Genomic DNA, 19,219 nt, shown 5'->3' on the forward strand with positions numbered 1-19,219 from the left:
TATAAAAGCTTAAGTGTGGTTTGGTCAAGTAATAGATGTGAGTTATCATTTTACTTTTCTTGTATGATCCATGTATATGTGTGTGAGTGAGAAATTCACAATTAGTGTTAGAGCTTGGCTTGCATCAAAAGCAAAGACATGAAGCATCTTAATGAGGGTAGAGCTATGTTGCAAAGATATGAAGAATTTTCTTTCCCTACTTCTTGTGAAGGAGAAGTTGTAAGGATTTTATCTCCGTAAGGGAGAGGGTGATTGTAAGAAGCGAGACTACGAGCAACAATTTTGTGTGTAAGAGATAAGCTTTCACTCTTGCCCTTCTTCCTCACCCTTCCTATGTAACCTCACCCTCCCTATGTAAAAAGAGAGTGAAAAATCATACAACAAAAAGGAAATTATTTTCTTAACCTCAATTCTATAAAAGGGGAAAGTGTTGTTTACTTTTTTGATGAATTGTTTTTCTTCATCTTGGACTGAAATTAATAATAATGTCCTAATCCTTAAGGTTCCAACATTAACCCTATGCATGCGGAGCCTACTACTATCATTAATGTTGGCCCTATGTATAAGAGGACTACTACAACCTTGATATTGTTGCAAGTGTTGCATGGATAGCAAAAATAATTTTAACACTCAATTGTTATTGGTTATGCCAACCTTTATGTTATCTTGTGCAAGTTGCTATGGATGGTTTTATCTTCCAACTTGTTTGATTATTATTGGCATCATACTTGTGAGCTTAGAGTCACTATAATTAGGTTGTGTCTTATCATGTTCACATGAAATTGTTACCTCGATGCATGCTATTATTTTTAATATCCGCACCTTGCTTTGGGTTTAAAGCCAACTATTGTGCAAGTTGCTATAGACGGTTGTGCCTTCTAACTTGTCTGGTTCTTATTGTTGCCATACTTGTGAGCTTAGAGTCATTGCAATTACGTAGTGGCCTGTCATGTTGACTCAAATTTGTAACCTAGCTACATGCTATTATTTTAAACATCCACACCTAGCTTTGGGTTTATAATCAACCCAAGCGTTCTCGTAGTTTGGATGGCTAGTGTGGGTTAGTCCCAAGTATTGATGCTTTGTGGTGGGCGCTCAACTAGTGTGGATAAATACACAGTGGGTAGCTCATGGCTAATGGCCAAGTGCACATCTACTTAGTTGTTTAAGGTAACTTGTAGTTGGGCATGGACACTTAATTAGTGCAAATAAATTGAATGTGGGTAGTTGACTACTACTAATGGCCAAGTGGAAACCTAATTTATTGTTAGAGATACCACAAAGAGAGAGCAAGAGGACCCCGCACTACAGGTGCTCAATCCTAAGAAAGGATTTCAAAGAAAGCAATATATATACCTCGATAATCCAAGAACATGCCCGAATTCACCTTATAAGCAAGTTCAATTCATAACCTCATAGTAGTCATCCACAAGACAATAAACCATCAACTCCATGCATAGTATGGACTATATACTACTACATTCCCACTAACATCATTAGTGCCCAATAGTGGATGTAGAACTTGGCATCAATATATGCTCCCCCTATTTTTCACTGATCATGCATGAGCCCATAAGTGCCTCTCTTGACCTCTTGTGGTTGGGTTTCCTTCTTGCAAGAGGAAAGTGCCATGTGGTACCATAGGCACGAGGCCCATAAGTGCCTCTCTTGGCCTCTTGTGGTTGGGTTTCCTTCTTGCAAGAGGAAAGTGCAATGTGGTACCATAGGCACGAGGCCAAGGAAAGTAATTCATAAAAGATCGGTGGTTGCCGTTAAAGGCCCAGCAATGGCTGAAGGGTGGGAAACTTTGGAAGGAAATCCTTGCGAAGAGAGTACAGTGACTCCACAAGGTCAAAACGCTCATCATACACCTATAAGACATCCCTGGAGGACGCACCACTCTTGATTTAGGACATTCATGATGATGCTTCCCTTTTGATGTGTGCACTAAACACATGACTGTCTCACTTGCGATGTGCATCATTCATGTTGATGATGCTTCACCTTCAACTTGTGCGCTCCATAATGAGCCTGGGATCTACAACAGGCCTTCAGGTAGAGCAACCTATATAGTGACAGCAGTGACAGCCTACAAATTTACAGTTCAGATGTTATGCATCTACATCTCCAAGGATGATACCAACACACCAATCAAGAAGAAACCAATAGAATCAATTTGCAAGGCCCTTTAGGCATGGCACCAATGGGATAGCTGGAACATCCTACGCATTCTACAGCTAGGCCCAGTGTGTGAATGATGGGCAGGAGTGGCAGGTTTGCCTTGTTCGAAAAATTCTCAGCTCCCAGATCGCCATTCTCGCCAGGCATTGGCGGCCTACCTACTATTCAGGCATTGCATAATGAAATAGCTGTGCATGAAGTGGGTATTTTTAAGGAGAGGAGCAAAGACCTTGATAGCGCCACACCAACAAAAATTTACAATGACCCTGCTATAGTTGCTAATATGTCAAAGAGACACTCTCAAGTTTAATCCATTGTGATAAGCCATACGCACTGCAAAATCATCGTATCAAAGAGCTCAAAACTTACATGGAGTAGGCTGCATGGCTGGCTCATTGAAGCATAGCTGGAGAAACAAGCCCACGACTTCCACCATGTCCACCTTATACATAGTAATACAAGTGCTACATAGGATGCTACAAGCCATCGGGTTCATCTGATTTTCTCAAAGCATATCCAAATATATGAGGCTAATGATATACAGCTGCTCTTGATTCTTACAAGGGAATGTTAAGACCCTTTCCAACTTCGAAACCGATAACTTGCAAGATGCCTTTCTGGATAATCTGAGGACAGAAAAGAAGACAAGGCACATTCAATAGACGAACAGCAGGAAATGAAAAGCAAGCATTTTCAAGGGCGATATGAAGATCTCACAAGCTCAACAAGGAAGAGGCCGAAGATGCCAATCATGGCGGCACGAGAGTTCCATCTCTCGGCATTCTCAGTGAAACCCCACAGAGCGCTAGGAAGCTTGGGCTCTTCCTTGGGAGCCTCTACCTGTTCAAAGATTAAAAGTATATTCTACCGAATCATCAAACCAAGACCCACGAACATGCCCACAAGCTTTGGTTAGGGATAGCCAGATCCAAAAGAGAAGAGGACTTACACCGGAGGGCAACTTGGCTGCCCGGATGCACAACATCGTGGTGCGGCATCTTCTGGTCCCCGCTGGAGCGCAGGAGCGGCGCAGCCTGCAAAAACGAAAACAAAAAAAAAAAACACACACACACCAAGGCGTGCAAGAGGAGAATGCGCGCGTTAGGAGGAAATGTGGATATGGGGAGAGAGAGAGACGAAGGAAAAGGGAAAGGGAATTCCATACGCGAGGAGAGGCAGGGCAGGGCAGGAAGCGCAGAGGAGGAGCGTTGGTGGGCTGCGGCCGGTGGTGAAAGATGCCATAGCAGCTCAACCCGCATCGCACAAACGAAGTCTAGATAAGGTCCTGAATTCCATTCAAACGTTTGCATACATGCCCGGAAGTGTCTTGATTTCTTTGTTTGGTCCTGCCTTCTTTCAACATTTATTGATGATCATCAAGACCTGGATCACGTAATCCACTATAAAATCTTTACAACAATTGATTATTGTTCTCTTGGCTCACATCTCTGATTTAGATGTTTTATTCGAGCTACAAACAATTGATTATTGTTCTCTTGGCTCACATCTCTGATTTAGATGTTTTATTCGAGCTACAAACTCTTGCCCTATTACATTCATGTTCTAAGTAATGTTACTCAACTTCTCTGTGCCATACTAAGATGTCGATATGACAAACCAGACATCCTTTTATCAAGTCTTCCAATTATGTCATGAAAGATAAGATATTACTAATGAGGAGAGGCACTTATTGTAAATTAATGTTGCCCAAGGTCAGTACTGATAAGTGTGGAAGTAAATTATGATGCTAACGAAGATTATAACACTCACATTAGTTCTTCTAACATTGAATCATCTAATTTATCATTAGATAGTTTGATAAAATTCAAGCGTTGAAAATAGTCTTTTGAGAAGCTACGATTTGTTGAAGCATCTAAGATGCATGATGAACTCACTAAGGATTGAGGTGATGAACTTCGAATGTTCATGCACTCTCAGCACCTCTAGTGACTAAAGTTGCTAATCTAGATGAGAAACTAGAGGAACCAAGAGGGAATAAATATGAGCAAAGATACTGTAGCATTGGAGAAAGAAGCGAAAAAGATTCTAAGCAGGAATAAATATGAGTAAAGATATTGTAGCATTGGCTCGAGCGGAGAAAGATGCAAAAAAGATTCTAAGTGAAAAAGAGGACGAAGATGAGCCTAATCTAAGGCTAGTTCCTGATAATTTCAAGTCATTTACCACTGATGTGAGAGAATTGTTAATTAGCATAGAGCTCAACGCTAATGGAACAACAGAGGTCAAGGAAGTCACGGAACCCAGTGAGGATCCGAAATCGATCTTTATTACTAAGGATCTAACACTCTAGAGGAAGAAATTGATTAGGGATTCTTTTACTTCGAAATATATTTATATAAAAAGGTGTACCACCTGAAGTTATTCAAGATAATATTCTTATCATTGATCCAGCAAGACAACGTCCTTATGAGATGAATCCAAAGTATTATTTCAAAGCAAAATGATTCTTTTGCTTCAAAATATATTGATATAAAAAGGGGGTAGTATCGTCTAAAGTTATTCAAGATACTATTCTTATCATTGGTCCAGCAAGACAACATCCTTATGAGATGAATCCAAAATATTCTGCAATTGCAAGGAAGAGATATAAAAACTTCTTGTTGTAGGTTCCATCTATGAAATTGAGCATACTAATTGGCTATTATCTATTATTATTGTGCCAAAAAAGAATAGAAATCTTAGAGTATGTGTGGATTAATACCATGTCAAAAAAGAATATAAATCTTAGAGAGTATGTGTGGATCTAAATGTTGGTATGCGGAGAGATAATTATCCACTCCCATAAATGGAACACATACTCAAAATATTAACAGAAACAAAAGCTTATAGCCTCTTAGTTGGCTCTCTAGATACAATCAATCATCCATTGTCCTCGAAGGTCAACATAAGATAGCATTCACTAAAATGTGGAGAATATATGCAAACAAGGTTATACCATTTGGCTTAACTAACACACTAGTCACATTTCAAAAATTGATGTGTATAACTTTCAAAGACTATCTTTGCAAATAACTTGAGATTTTCATTGATGCTCTTTGTGGCTAGTTATGATGGAAAGACAAATTATCCTACCTAAAAAATGTATTTTTGGGATGTTGATTATGTCGAATATCATTGAATACTTTGAAATATCCATTTTTTGTTAAATATAATGTAATTCTTGGGCACATTGTGTCTAAGAATGATATTTCCATTGATAAAAGAAAAGTAAAATTATTTTTAGGACTACCACCACCAACAAATTAGAAGGGTGTTTTATGGGACATCTTGTGTTAAAAATCCTAATATGGAATTGATCATGGTGATTAGCAAAAGATTAAGCATAAGATTAAGGTGGGTTGAACCACACCAAGAAAGCCATTGCTAGAGAGAGAGAGAGAGAGAGAGAGAGAGAGAGAGAGACAGAGAGAGTAGCACACTCAATGATATTCTGCATATGGTGTTATCAACCATACAATGAAAGGCAAAAAATGTAGATAGCCATTGACCCAATCTCCTTTACACATCATCATACCATGTGGCAATCTCTATCCCACATCTTCTTTTGTGGCTCTCTATCCCACATCTTCTTTTGTGGCTCTCACAAATCACATTCCACATAATATCTCATCTCACCCATAAGGTGTGTTCCCATACAAACATAAACTCACACATCAAAACCCGTTGCAATTTTACATTGCACATTTCAACACCTCTTCTTAATGGAAAATTAGATGTGTATCTCTCTAACTAAAACAATAGATTGCTCACCTCTCACCCCCAATAATTTGGCATTGCCAATCTGAACACTCCCCCTCAATGCAAATTGGAATGCTCAACAACTGTGTGTGCATGTGTCTACCCAACCTAGACACCTCAAGTCCGTTTTTTTCGAGCACCAAGTTGCTCGGGCATATCCACCCAAGTTCTTTTAACATGTCTAGGAAAAGGAACCAACCCAACAAGTGCATCATCCACATGCGCACAACTCTCAATGCACACCACATTACAAACCATTTTGAGCACCCGTGCACTCATACAGGGGACCCTCATAAATCTGGGTGAAAAACAAAATTGCATATCCATTTTATGTGTCCAAGGAAAGGGCAAGGCACTCGTGGTGGTCAACTTATACAATCATGCCTCTCAAGGGCAACATAACCAAACATGCCAATCATGGCTCCCTCGACCAACATGTGCCCCATTTTATGTGTCCAAGAAGGCAAGGGCAAGGCACTCGTGGTGGTCAACTTATACAATCATGCCTCTCAAGGGCAACATAACCAAACATGCCAATCATGGCTCCCTCGACCAACGTGTGCCCCAACATGCGAACATGCTCTTATATTGAGGACGCTTTACACCTGTTATTTTATCCACTAAGGCCCAAACCCTTATCTTTCAGGTTTTCACTCTACACCACATAAAGCACTACGTGCTATCTACTCCTTAGCGAGTGTGTTTTTTGAGGGAGCTTGGTGGAGGGAGCTTTTACTAGCAACTCTTCTCTCTTAAAAATGTGGACATTCTCTCTCCAGTTTCTCCACCACTACCTCCAGCCCAGCCCACCACTATCTCCTACAATTTCCACAACCACCTCTCAGCCCCGAGCCAACTTTCTCCCCTCTAGCCCAACTTAGCTCCTCCTCTCTCTCTCTCTCTCTCTCTCTCTCTCTCTCTCTCTCTCTATATATATATATATATATATATATATATATATCTTCCACCCTCTTCCCTCCCCCACCCTCGAGATCACTCTTTCTCCCTTATCCACCCTCCCTCTCACTCTCTGTCCTTGCATCTCTCCTTCTCTTTATCTCTCTCCCAACCTCTTACCTCTCTCTCTCTCTCTCTCTCTCTCTCCTTCTCCCACCCTCTCTTTCTCTCTCCCTCTCTCTCTCTCCCTATGCATCATCTCTCCTCTCCTCTTCTCTCTATCTCTCTGTCTCTCCCTCTCTCTATGCATAATCTCTCTCTCTCTCTCTCTCTCTCTATGCATAATGTCTCCTCTCCTCTTCCCTCTATCTCTCCCTCTCCCTATGCATATCTCTCCTTTCCTTTCTCTCTTTCTCCCTCTCACGCTTTCTCCCTCTATCTCTCTTCCACCCTCTCTCTCTCTCTCTCTCTCTCTCTCTCTCCCAACCTTGTCCCTTTCTCTATCCCTGTCACTCTACTTCTCCCTCTCCCACCCTCTCTCCTTCTCCCAACCTCGTCCTTTCTTTCTCCCTCTCTCTCTCCCCTTCTCCCACCCTCTTCCCTCTCTCCTTCCTTGCTCTCTCCCTCACTCTTCCTATGTATAATCTCTCCTTTCCTCTTCCTCACCCTTCCTATGCATCATATCTCCTTCCCTCTCTCCCACTATTTCTCCCTTTCCCACCCCCCCTCTCTCTCTCTCTCTCTCTCTCTCTCTCTCTCTCTCTCTCTCTCTCTCTCTCTCTCTCTCTCTCTCTCCCCCCCCCACCCTCTTCCCTCTCTCTCTCTCTCTCTCTCTCTCTCTCTCTCTCCTTCCTCTCTCTCTCTCCCCCACTCCCAGTCATTTTTTTAAAATAAAGAGATCCCCTTCCCCCTCCATCAAGAGAGAGAGGAGCAAAAAGAGTGGGAGAGAGAGGGAAAGAGAGTCATGACATAATTATTTGAGAGGGAGAGGGAGAGGGAGAGAGAGAACGAGAGGGAGTGAGAGAGAGAACAACATGACAACATTACATCCTCAGATCGAGGTTATTGCTTCCAATTAGAAATAAAACAAGCTCATTCACATACAACTTCCAAATACATCTCTTCTATCATAACTGTTATTCACTATCGATAATCTTTACTTCTATAGGCATCGCTTATCCTCCGGGTGAAGGCACAAAGTAAGCGAATGGTGTTCGTTTTGCACTTCCTCAAACAAGAGACGCTTAGACACATCATCAATAAAACCATGGGCTCGCCATATGGCAATTAATCCCACCACTTTGGTCTTACTGGAGAAGTATCATCACTACCAGGAAGTGGTAAGGATGTGAGAGGTTTCCATTATGCACCATCTACGGTCTTTTGCTTGACCTCCGCATTGGTGGCCTCCCTAGCGATACATGTAGCAACAACTTCAATGTTAATATTTGATGAGGCCATCACAAATAATACGAAGGAGGGTTGTGGGTGGTGTGCTCTACTAAGAAGGCTAAGCTAAATGGTGGTTAACAAAGTTATATGGAGGTATCTGTATATTAATAGTAGTGGGAGAGGTGTACTCTACTTTTGCACCTAATAAAAAAACCACCTTTGTTCTTTTTAAATTTCAACAATAAAGGCATCTTCCCTCAAAATTCTACACCCCAATAATGAAGGCATCTTTTCTTACTTTTTGGGGGGAAAACGAGTATGTATTGTATTTTTTTGTACATCCCATTTCAGATAAGGATTCCTGTGCTTCATATATATAGGTGCTAGTAACGCGAAAACCATTATTTGCATGCACTTCAGGAGTATTTCACATATCAATGCACATGCACATGTCATTGAATACCTTTGCATGTAACTTCATGTCATTGCTTCATGTTATGAAAAATAATGAACGATACAAAATTAAATAGGATAATATAGCTGCCAATTGTGGGAAAGAGATAATATTACTCCCCAGAAGAAATCACATTGGGATCACATACTGTTTCCTCAAAACAACAAACAACCTAAAATTTGATGAGGCGATTAATAAAAACGACAAGGAGAATTATAGTTAAAAGAACACTTTATTCTAGAAAGGTTGTTAACATCATCCTTGTAGGCGAAGACTAAAGACAACTACGTACTTGTAAGGGCTACATCCTCAAATACTATTTACAAAAGATAACATACCATAACTACATAAGGGTTCCTACACCTATGCGCTTTTATTATGGGCTACTCTATTCTTCAATTCCTCTCGAAGGGACTCCTCCTTCTCTTCAACAATGTACCCGTAACTTTGCCAAGGCAGATAACGCTTCCAATCTTCATATTCTAGATATACAGATCTCCGAAATCGATAAGCTCATCCACTAGCATCTTACTCCAAAGACTGCAGGCCTCTGTCATGATTTTCAGATGTTCTTTCGCATCTCCACCTAACTTCGTGCATAAATCTTTGCAAACCCTATCGAGGGTATTCTTGAGTATAGTTGGAGCCATTAGAAGAAGACATAATGAGATCGACACAATGATTAGTGGATGATGGTGAGGATTGTTAAGGTAGAAAATGATGGTAAGAGAGAGAAATAGAATAGGAGGGAGAGGGAGAGGGAGGCAATAAGATTTGGAAGTGAGAATTAGAGTAAGAGCCAAGGGTCATATTTATAGATACATCATGCTAAAAGCAAAAAGGGATTTTGCATGGATATTTCCTAAATTTAGAAAAGTAAATGCATGGATAAGTGCTTTGTGTAAAAAAAGTAATTGCATGAATAAGTACTATATTCAAGAAAATTGATGTAGACATCAACATTGAGAAGACCTAAAAATAATAAATGAAGATATTCCAACCATTGTCATACAACCATATTGATTGTCATGCTAAGACAATTAAAAAATGAAAAGTAAATAGATCTTCCTAGAGATTTGATAGAACCACGATACAAAGGATATTTTATTTTCGCAAAATGAAGGACCTTTTCAAAACTGCAGTACAATGTCATCAAGAGTACAAAGGTTCTTTTTAGATTGTTCTCCTACTGAACATTCTCATTAGGTCCTCCCTTTTTAGAGTGGGTTGATGTATAAATATATTATGATTTGCATCTAACCCAAAATACACAAATACACAAAATAAAGGTGCTTGCGTACACAATATGGTCTACCAGTCCCTACCCTAATTTGAAAATTGGGATATGTGCATGATGGATTCTTTCCCATAGTCACCCGGTATTTTTCATTGCGTAGTAGTGATTTCTTGATCTCAATTACAAACACTTCAATCTGTCCAACCTTAATGACCAAATGCTCAAAGATCATAGTAGCTATATTTGAAATTACCGAATCTATTCTCTTGGCTACCATATTTGTTATGGTTCACCCTAACCCTCCTTGAAACACATCCAAAAAGAGATTACCTGGTGAATCGCAACTGTCATGAGGATCTTTCCAATGGCCGAGCTCGTAACCCTTGAGGTCTCCAAGCTCTACAACTCCTTGAGAAGCAATTCCACCGCGTCTCCCGTGAGCATTGTCACACCGTCGCATTGCACTACGAGTCCTCGTCCCTCCTCTCACCTCACTTTACTCACACACACTCACTAGCATGATTTAGGGAGAGATTAGCAAGAGGATTAGCAAGAGCAAGACTCAATTGCACAATGGGAGAGTATCTTATATTATGAGAGAAATTCACTTATATACATGGCCATAAGTATTCACACTCACTTAAACTATGGTGGCTGGCCGGGCACTTTAGGCTCATAAGAGGCCTAATGCTATTACAATGACTACTCTCATAATATATCCATGAAGTACACCACTTAGGACTTCATCCTAACTTGCTACCACACGCTCTTGAAGAAGCGAGAATCACCATAAATACTCCGTCATACCATTACGAGTGCTTATCCAAGTTGTAGCTTTGGACACTATTGCTTTATATCTTGAATGTATGACCCTTTGGTGTATCTACCATGACTCCTTGATGTAACACGCTCTTGAAGAAGTGAGAATCACCATAAATACTCCGTCATACCATTACGAGCGCCTGTCCAAGTTGTAGCTTTGGACACTATTGCTTTATATCTTGAATGTATGACCCTTTGGTGTATCTACCATGACTCCTTGATGTAAGATGATGGTGGTAGCTCTTGTTAATCCTAGAATTGGATTAACATTCCCCCCTTCCTGATGGCGATCGCATCCACGTGATCGTGTGAAGACCTTTGTGTGGGGAGAATGAACAAGCTTTGTCGATGGCTTTAATGTTGAATGATGTTCAATTGTCTTTGTTCCTCCAAAAGGAATAAAAAAAGATAGTTAATGAATGAAGAGGTTAGTGGTGTATCAGGAATTCCTAACGAGGTGGGGGGTTTTTGCAAATGATTGCATTTTTATATTTTGTGAGCTTGTTTTTTTTTTGCTCACTTTGTTTTTGTCAATCATCGGTAAGGTTACATGTGATTTTTGTTAGTGGGGACACTAAGCAATGTTAATAATGGGAGAGAAGGATCCGAAGGAATGTAGATTACATCATCAAAATGAGATGATGATTCTCAGTTTCTCATTTGATTCATTGAAGCGACATTCATCATTTGAAGTATTTGGCTTGTGATGATGTCCCTTTGTGTGGCAGGATTCTTGTCAAATTTTGTTGAGTAGGGCCTGATCCTGTCTTCTTTTGCCCATGTGCTTTTTATGTTTTTATACATATTTAAGTGCTCTTATAAAGCATATTTACATAAAGTACAAGAATTGAGTCATATAGACTCTTATTGAACTGCTCTGTGTTGAAGTAGCCACTTGTTGTGAGGATTGAAAGAATTACGTCGACTTGCGAGACTAATATAGAGATCTTCACTAGGGATTGAAAATCATTGAGTTGTGAAGATTGTGGTGTCGTTTGAAGAGGTTTGTAATTTAAAAGAAAATTCCAAGGGATGGGTTGTACCATTGACCAGGCTTTCACCCACCATGGCTCCCCATCCAGAGATGTCCCTGGAAGTTGTCGATGGTGAGGCTTTGGTGCAAATGTTCTCTAGTACATAAGTATGGATATGTACTCATAGAGCGGTTGCTACATTAATTTAGCCAAAAGAATAGTAAGCAATAAGCTTAACAAATATATAGTGGCTATTGTGTGATATGGCTTAATCCATGATGAGGCTCAAATGTGAAAGTGCAGATTCTTAAGCCGTGAGATGGAACTCCGTGAATTATAATTTCGTGATTTTGCAGATGTTGACCTGGAGGTGTTTTTTTTTTGGTCTTCTAGGTCATGACTTGCAAGCAACAGCTTCTTATGAGCTCATTTCTCATCACTACCAGAGGGGTGACGAGCATTGTTATTTTGTTCTTGATGTGCTCTCCTAAGTCTTCCTATTTGATCTTGAATTTGTTGCTAAAATGATGTCGAGGCAGTAGGGAAGACTGCTGAACAGACAAGCTCTTATGTTGGTGCTGAATGCACGAGAGTGGTGGAGGGATTTGCTTGAACAGACAAGCTCTTATGTTGGTGCTGGATGCACGAGAGTGGTGGAGGGATTTGCTTGATGTTGCTTGGGATTCATTCTTGTCGAGCTATAGGTGAAGTTGTTTGGGTTGAAGTCTGGTGAGGTTTTCTTCACATTGTTTGATTTTGGCAACCATATGATAGAATTACCATCATAGTATCCTTGTTGTTGAAGTACATGCATAGGAACCCATCTTTGATGAACACTGTAATTTGGTTGCCGATGTGCTTGGTGTTGAGGCTTTCTTCTTTGTGCAAGCCTAGGGGACTTTGTGATGCGCTTGGGGACCCAAGCTTTAGTATTTCTTTGGTAGTACCCTTGTGCTTGCAGCAATGTTTTTGGTACCCACACTTGTTGCAGTGGTGGAGTTCTTTGAGGAACTCGCATAGGCTCTTGTGGGGACGGTGTTTGTGGAGTACTCTTCTTCTTCTTTGGCTTTCAAGTGCTTCGTTGAGGAAGAGTTTTTGATTGCCGAGGCACCCAAATTTGATTGGCACCTTCATAGTAGCCTTGAGCTACAGGTAGCTACTTCTCCACACCCACATTTTGATACTATTAAGATATCGTGATTGTGGGAATCTTGGTGGAGTTTTCTTTTGGGTTGGTGTGAAAGGTTTGGGGCCCTCCTTGACTTGGGTTGGCGTTGAGGCTGCAGGTTTGAGACTCATTGGCATTGTTGATGATGAGGTTAGAGTCTCTTGTGGAGTGGCTGTCGAGATGACAAGGCCTTTGAGCATGTGGTTGTCTCCTTTGGTGAGGTTTGTTGATGAAGATGCATAGGAGCCAGGGCCTTTCCTTTGAGTTCCCTGTTAGAGTTAGATGGTTGGGCTCTGGGAACTTCTTCAGGAATAGCTATTGATTGCGAGGTTTTGGCATTGAACTTCGTGGGGTTAAGGAGTAGAGGCTTTATCGGAGTTGGTTGTTGACGCAGATTGTAGGTCATTGTGTAGAGGGGCTTTTGTGGAAGAGGCTTGTATCCTTTTGCGTTCAGCATCATAGATATCCATTAAAGTTGGATCCTCTTCCAGGTAGTATGGTATTGTCAACTTTTTGTCATTGACCATCATGATGATGACTCTATCGCTAGCAAAGCACAATGGTGCTTGGGCAGCAATAGTCCATTTATGCCCCAAGATTAAATCAGCTTCCAACACATACTCAACCACAAAAAACTTGCAAGTGAGGGGGTTAGTTTCAATATACATTGTATGTTTAAAGTACCCCAAACATGGCATGTTCAAGTCTTGTGTAAAGTGTATTCTTTCAGGATGTGCCGTGAGTGTTGGTTGACTAACAAACCCCATAGCTTGAGGGTCACGAGATTGTGTTCTCATGTTGGATAAAGCTGTGCTTGAGCTGTGGTGATTTTATTCGCAATTTCCATCATGATGATAGAATCTTCCAAAGGAACCATGGGTGTGTCCGTTATTGTTTCAGCTTCAGATCTTGTGTCTATTTCATATTTCCATTCACTTTCATCCTTTTTTTTGGGTCTCATCTTTTTCAAGAGTACCCAATGCATACAATGGCACACTTGGCCCTCTGATAATTCTTAATGAGGGCTGTTTGGAAACTTGCGAATCCTGACATTCCTGTATCTTGTATAGCTTTTGGCTCTTTTGTGTTTATGTCCCCTTTTGGGTTTATTTTGACTATAGGCTCCTTTTCCCTATCTTTTAACTCAACCTTGGTTTCGATAGTTTTTGGTCCCTTGTTTTTCTTGGCTTTAGAAGGTTTTGTTTTCTCTTTTGGGTTCTGTTTTAAAGCATGTTCTTCTACCCATGTTGAGGTATTGTCTTTTGCTTTACTTTTGACTGTTTCTCATGCCTTGGCTTGTAAACGTGTAAGCACATTCAATGGCACTGTGGACAATTACCAATTTTGTACACTTAAGATGTTAAGAGTTGTATTTTGTGAGACAAGTTGCATTGAAGCAACTCGTCTTGGGCAATCTTGGAACATGTGATGAATGCCACATTGTTCACACATGGGTCACAAGGTGTCAATGACTATGGGCATGGAAGTATTCCAACTGTGCAGTCTGCCACCTTGTGAGGTCCACGACAATAAAAACACTAAAGTGTTCGATTAACTACTTCTTGAGCAGTTTCTACTCTTTGGACTGTTTTTGTTTGGTGCTCAGAAGATGGAGGTTTTGAGTCCATTGTGGATGAAGCGGCACTTTTTAATATCATGGTCAAAGGTTTTACAATATATGCAGTATAGAAGAATAGGTGCCTTGTATGCATAATGAGGATTGGGATGGTCGTAGTGATTGCATTCAACACAAGGCATTTCGCTCCACTTTTAGAGGCATTAAGGATGTCTGGTTTTGAAGGTTTTTATTCTGTCTTATAGATGTCTATTGTAAGGTTTTAAGCAAGGCTGCATAAAATTCGAGGAATGTCAATTCCAAGATTGATCTTTCTTTTGCCATTGCTTCAATTGGTTTAGATGAGGAACATCTCGTAGCATGATCATCTTCTAGCATGTTGTCATCTAAACAGATTGCTTCTTTGAAACATTGATTGAATATTTCTGGATTGAATATAATGATCAAGTTGTGTAAGCTGTTATTCTTCAAGCCCATCATGAAACATCTTCTCAATTGAACATTGTTTAATTTTTCCCATGACTCACAACGTGAGTCCACGAGCTTTATCCTAAGGATAAAATCTCTAATGGATTCATTGGGTTGACGCTCAATTGAATAGAGTTATGTTACTGCACTCCATCAATCACCTTGTCTGGAAAAGCCATGTATAAAGGCTGATTTCAAGGTTTTGAAGTTGGTCTTGATCGCCGAAAATAAAGGCTAATTTTAAGGTTTTGAAGTTGGTCTTGATCACCGGCATCAATGCGATGAACCATCGACTAGCTTTTTCCTCTAAGCATAAGTTCAACGTATGTACCTTAGTGGGACAGTTGGGATTTCCAAAGGCTTCACATCTCTATTCAAATATTTGAATGAATTGAACAGGGTCTGTTGTTCCGTTATATTTACCCATAATTTTGGAAATTTGAACAGCCGTATTTCTGTATGTCATTGAGGCCGTATGTAAGTGCTCTTGTTGGAAGAGACTCAATGAGTCCTTGGGCCACCCCTTCCTAAACTAGTTAGTATGTCCAAGGTGTGGGCATCTAGGAAAGGGTTGGTACTTATAGGATTTGCGGAATGTTAGGCAAGGGACCAAAGCCCGGTTGAATCGAAGTGACAGGGGGTGTAAAACCCGATGACACGCTTGTTATAGGCATGGCCAATGGCATGGGGAGGTGAATTCGTAGATCTCAATGGCTCGAAGATGTCAGCCATTGGGTTGAGTCCTTGTGTGATCCCTGGCAATCCGTTTATCATGGCCATGTCAGAGTGCCTATATGCTCCTTAATGAGCTTTTTTTTTCTGTTTTTTATACTTTCTCACCACCCGTTATTACAGCTTCAAGAGGCTTGGCGCACTCTTCATTGGATCAAACGGGTATTTGTTTGCCCTAATTAGCTTAGGTGCTATACGCACGTGAACGACCTGAGATATTTTTTCAGAAAAAGCGTATGCTAGGAACTTCCCAGATGGAAGAGGAGGTCCTAAAACCTATTCTCCACCATCACTATCTCAAGATGAAAAAATTTTATGAGAATTTTTCCCTGTTTCGCAGCACGTTTTTGAGGGTGTTCCAAAAGGAATTTTGAAAAACTCTATATGAGGGAGTTGTAGTATTTTTGGAGTACTACACCTTTGTTGCCCTGAGTCGTCTGTGATTTTGTCGTTTAGACCCTCAAAAAGTAGCCCGAATATGGCTCGTTGTCTTTTTCCGTTGTTTTTTGTGATTTTTCGTGATTTTGGGGCTATTTTTTGCCTCGATTTTCACGTCGAATTTTGAGGCTGCTGGTCGAAGGCCAAAATGATCGATTTTGACTTCGGATGACCACATCCAAAGTCCAAGAGCTCGATGTCAGTTTAACAATGAGCCCTAGAGTGCCTTCATCAGATATACGGTTTAGGAGATATGGGCCTCTAAACAAGGGTGTTTTCTAGAGTTTTTTTTGGTTTTTTTTTGGCCCCCCACGTGAAACTCTGGTGTTTCACGTCATGAAACGGTTTTCATGTTGGATTTCATGACAAATTAATTAATTAATTTTTTTGCTCCCCCCCACATGAAACTCTAGTGTTTCATGCCGGACTTCACGAAAAATTAAAATTCATTTTTTTGTCCCCCCACGTGAAACTGTGGTGTTTCCGTGAAACGGTTTTCACGTGGACTTCACAAAAAATTAAATTTCATTTTTTTGCCCCTCCCAGTGAAACTCTTGTGTTTCATGCAGTGAAATAGTTTTCACACTGGACTTCACGAAAAATTAAATTTTGTTTTTTTTTATTTTTGCCCCCCCACGTGAAACTCTAGTGTTTCACGCCGGACTTCACGAAAAATTAAATTTCATTTTCTTTCCCCCCCCTCCTGTGAAACTCTGGTGTTTCACGTCGTGAAACGGTTTTCACATCGGACTAAACAAAAAATTAAATTTGATTTTTTTAACCCCCATGTGAAAATCTAGTGTTTTACGTCTCACGAAAAATTAAATTTCCTTTTTTTCCCCCTGCACGTGAAACTTTGGTGTTTCACAAAAATATAAATTTTATTTTTTTGCCTCCCCGCACGTGCAACTCTGGTGTTTCACGTCATGAAACGGTTTTCACGCCAGACTTCACGAAAAATTAAATTTTGTTTTTTTTTTGCTCTCCCACGTGAAACTTTAGTGTTTCACGTCGTCGGACTTCACAAAAAATTAAATTTTGTTTTTTTGCCTCCCCGACGTGAAACTCCGGTGTTTCATGCCGGACTTCACGAAACATTAAATTTCTTTTTTTCTTTTTTGCCCACTCCATGTGAAACTCTGGTGTTTCACGTCGGACTTTACAAAAAATTAAATTTTAATTTAATTTTTGCCCTCCCCACGTAAAACTCTGGTGTTTCACGTCGTGAAATGGTTTTCATGTCGAGCTTCACAAAAAATTAAATTTCGTTTCCCCCCCCACATGAAACTTTGGTGTTTCACACCGAACTTCACGAAAAATTAAATTTCGTTTCCCCCCCCACGTGAAACTCTGGTATTTCATGCCGTGAAACGGTTTTCATGCCAGACCTCACGAAAAATTAAAGGTTTGTTTTTTTTTGCCCCCCACATGAAACTCTGGTATTTCATGTCGTGAAACAGTTTTCATGCCAGACCTCATGAAAAATTAAAGTTTTTTTTTTGCCTCCCACGTGAAACTCTGGTGTTTAATGCCGGACTTCACGAAAAATTAAATTTCATTTTTTTAGCCTCCCCCACATGAAACTGGTGTTTCACGCCGTTAAACGATTTTCATGTCGAACTTCGCGAAAAAATAAATTTTGTTTTTTTTGCCCCTCCCACGTGAAACTCTGCTGTTTCACGTCGCCGGACTTCACGAAAAATTAAAATTCATTTTTTTTGCTTCCCCCCATGTGAAACTCTAGTGCTTCAAGCCGTGAAACGATTTTCATGCTGAACTTCACGAAAATTAAATTTCTTTTTTTTTTGGCCCCCCCCCACGTGAAACTCTGGTGTTTCATGCGGACTTCACAAAAAATCAAATTTCATTTTTTGAGGTTTTTTGCCCCCCTGTGAAACTCTGGTGTTTCACGCCGGACTTCACAAAAAATTAAATTTTATTTTTTTTGCGCCCCCATGTGAAACTCTGGTGTTTCAAGTCGGAATGAATGAAAAATTAAATTTCATTCTTTTTTTGCCCCCCCACGTGGAACTCTGGTGTTTCACGCCAAACTTCACGAAAATTAAAATTTTTTTTGGCCCCTAGTACGTGAAACTCTGGTGTTTCATGCCGGACTTCATGAAAATTTAAATTTCATTCCCCCCCCCCTCTGCATGTGAAACTCTGGTGTTTCATAGCGGACTTTATGAAAAATTAAATTTTATTTTATTTTGCTCCCCCAGGTGAAACTCTGGTGTTTTACGTCGGACTTCACAAAAAATTAAATTTCGTTTCTCCCCCCCATGTGAAACTCTGGTGTTTCACGCCCGAACTTCACGAAAAAATATATTTCATTTTTTTTCTTTTTTGCCCACCCCACGTGAAACTTTGGTGTTTCACACCGTGAAACGTTTTTCACGTCGGACTTTACGAAAAATTAATTTATTTATTTTTTGCCATCCCCACGTGAAACTTTGGTGTTTCACGCCATGAAACGGTTTTCACGTCGGACTTCACGAAAAGATAAATTTTGTTTTCTTTCCCCCCATGTGAAACTCTGGTGTTTCACGTGGACTTCACGAAATATTAAATTTCATTTTTTGGCGCCCCTCCCACGTGAAACTCTGGTGTTTCACGTCGTGAAATGGTTTTCATGCCAGACTTCATGAAAAATTAAATTTTTGTTTTTTTTCTCCCTCCACATGAAACTCTGATGTTCCACGCCGAAATTCACGAAAAATTAAATTTCAATTTTTTGCCTGTCCCACGTGAAACTTTGGTGTTTATTAACGCCGTGAAACAGTTTTTGGGCTGGACTTCACAAAAAATTACATTTCATTTTTTTTCCCCCACGTGAAACTCTGGTGTTTCACATCGAACTTCACGAAAAATTAAATTTAGTTTTTTCTTTGCCCCCCTCCCCCCCACGTGAAACTCTCGTGTTTCATGCTGTGAAACAGCTTTCACTTTGGACTTCGCGAAAAATTAAATTTCAATTTTTTGCCCCCCCCACATGAAACTCTGGTGTTTCACGTCGTGAAACGGTTTTCACGCTAGACTTCATGAAAAATAAATTTTCGTTTTATTGTCTTTTTTGCCCCCCCTCCCACGTGAAACTCGGGTGTATCACGCCGGACTTTAT

The 19,219-nt window shown here is 40.2% G+C and overlaps 1 protein-coding gene across 1 annotated transcript; it reads right to left on the reverse strand.

Annotated features, from left to right (window-relative positions):
• Positions 1-2,387: 2,387 nt before the first annotated feature.
• Positions 2,388-3,515, reverse strand: OHP (one helix protein). Its single transcript, XM_086801281.1, has 4 exons — positions 3,347-3,515; positions 3,131-3,215; positions 2,899-3,021; positions 2,388-2,807 (listed from the first exon to the last, which is right to left on the reverse strand). The coding sequence occupies exons 1-4, from the start codon at positions 3,421-3,423 to the stop codon at positions 2,739-2,741; spliced, it is 354 nt and encodes a 117-aa protein (XP_086657407.1). The 5' UTR covers positions 3,424-3,515; the 3' UTR covers positions 2,388-2,738.
• Positions 3,516-19,219: the final 15,704 nt, after the last annotated feature.

The sequence above is a fragment of the Cibotium barometz genome, chromosome 8 (genome assembly GCF_041138505.1).
Source record: "Cibotium barometz isolate CiBa-2024 chromosome 8, ASM4113850v1, whole genome shotgun sequence".
Lineage (NCBI taxonomy): Eukaryota > Viridiplantae > Streptophyta > Polypodiopsida > Cyatheales > Cibotiaceae > Cibotium > Cibotium barometz.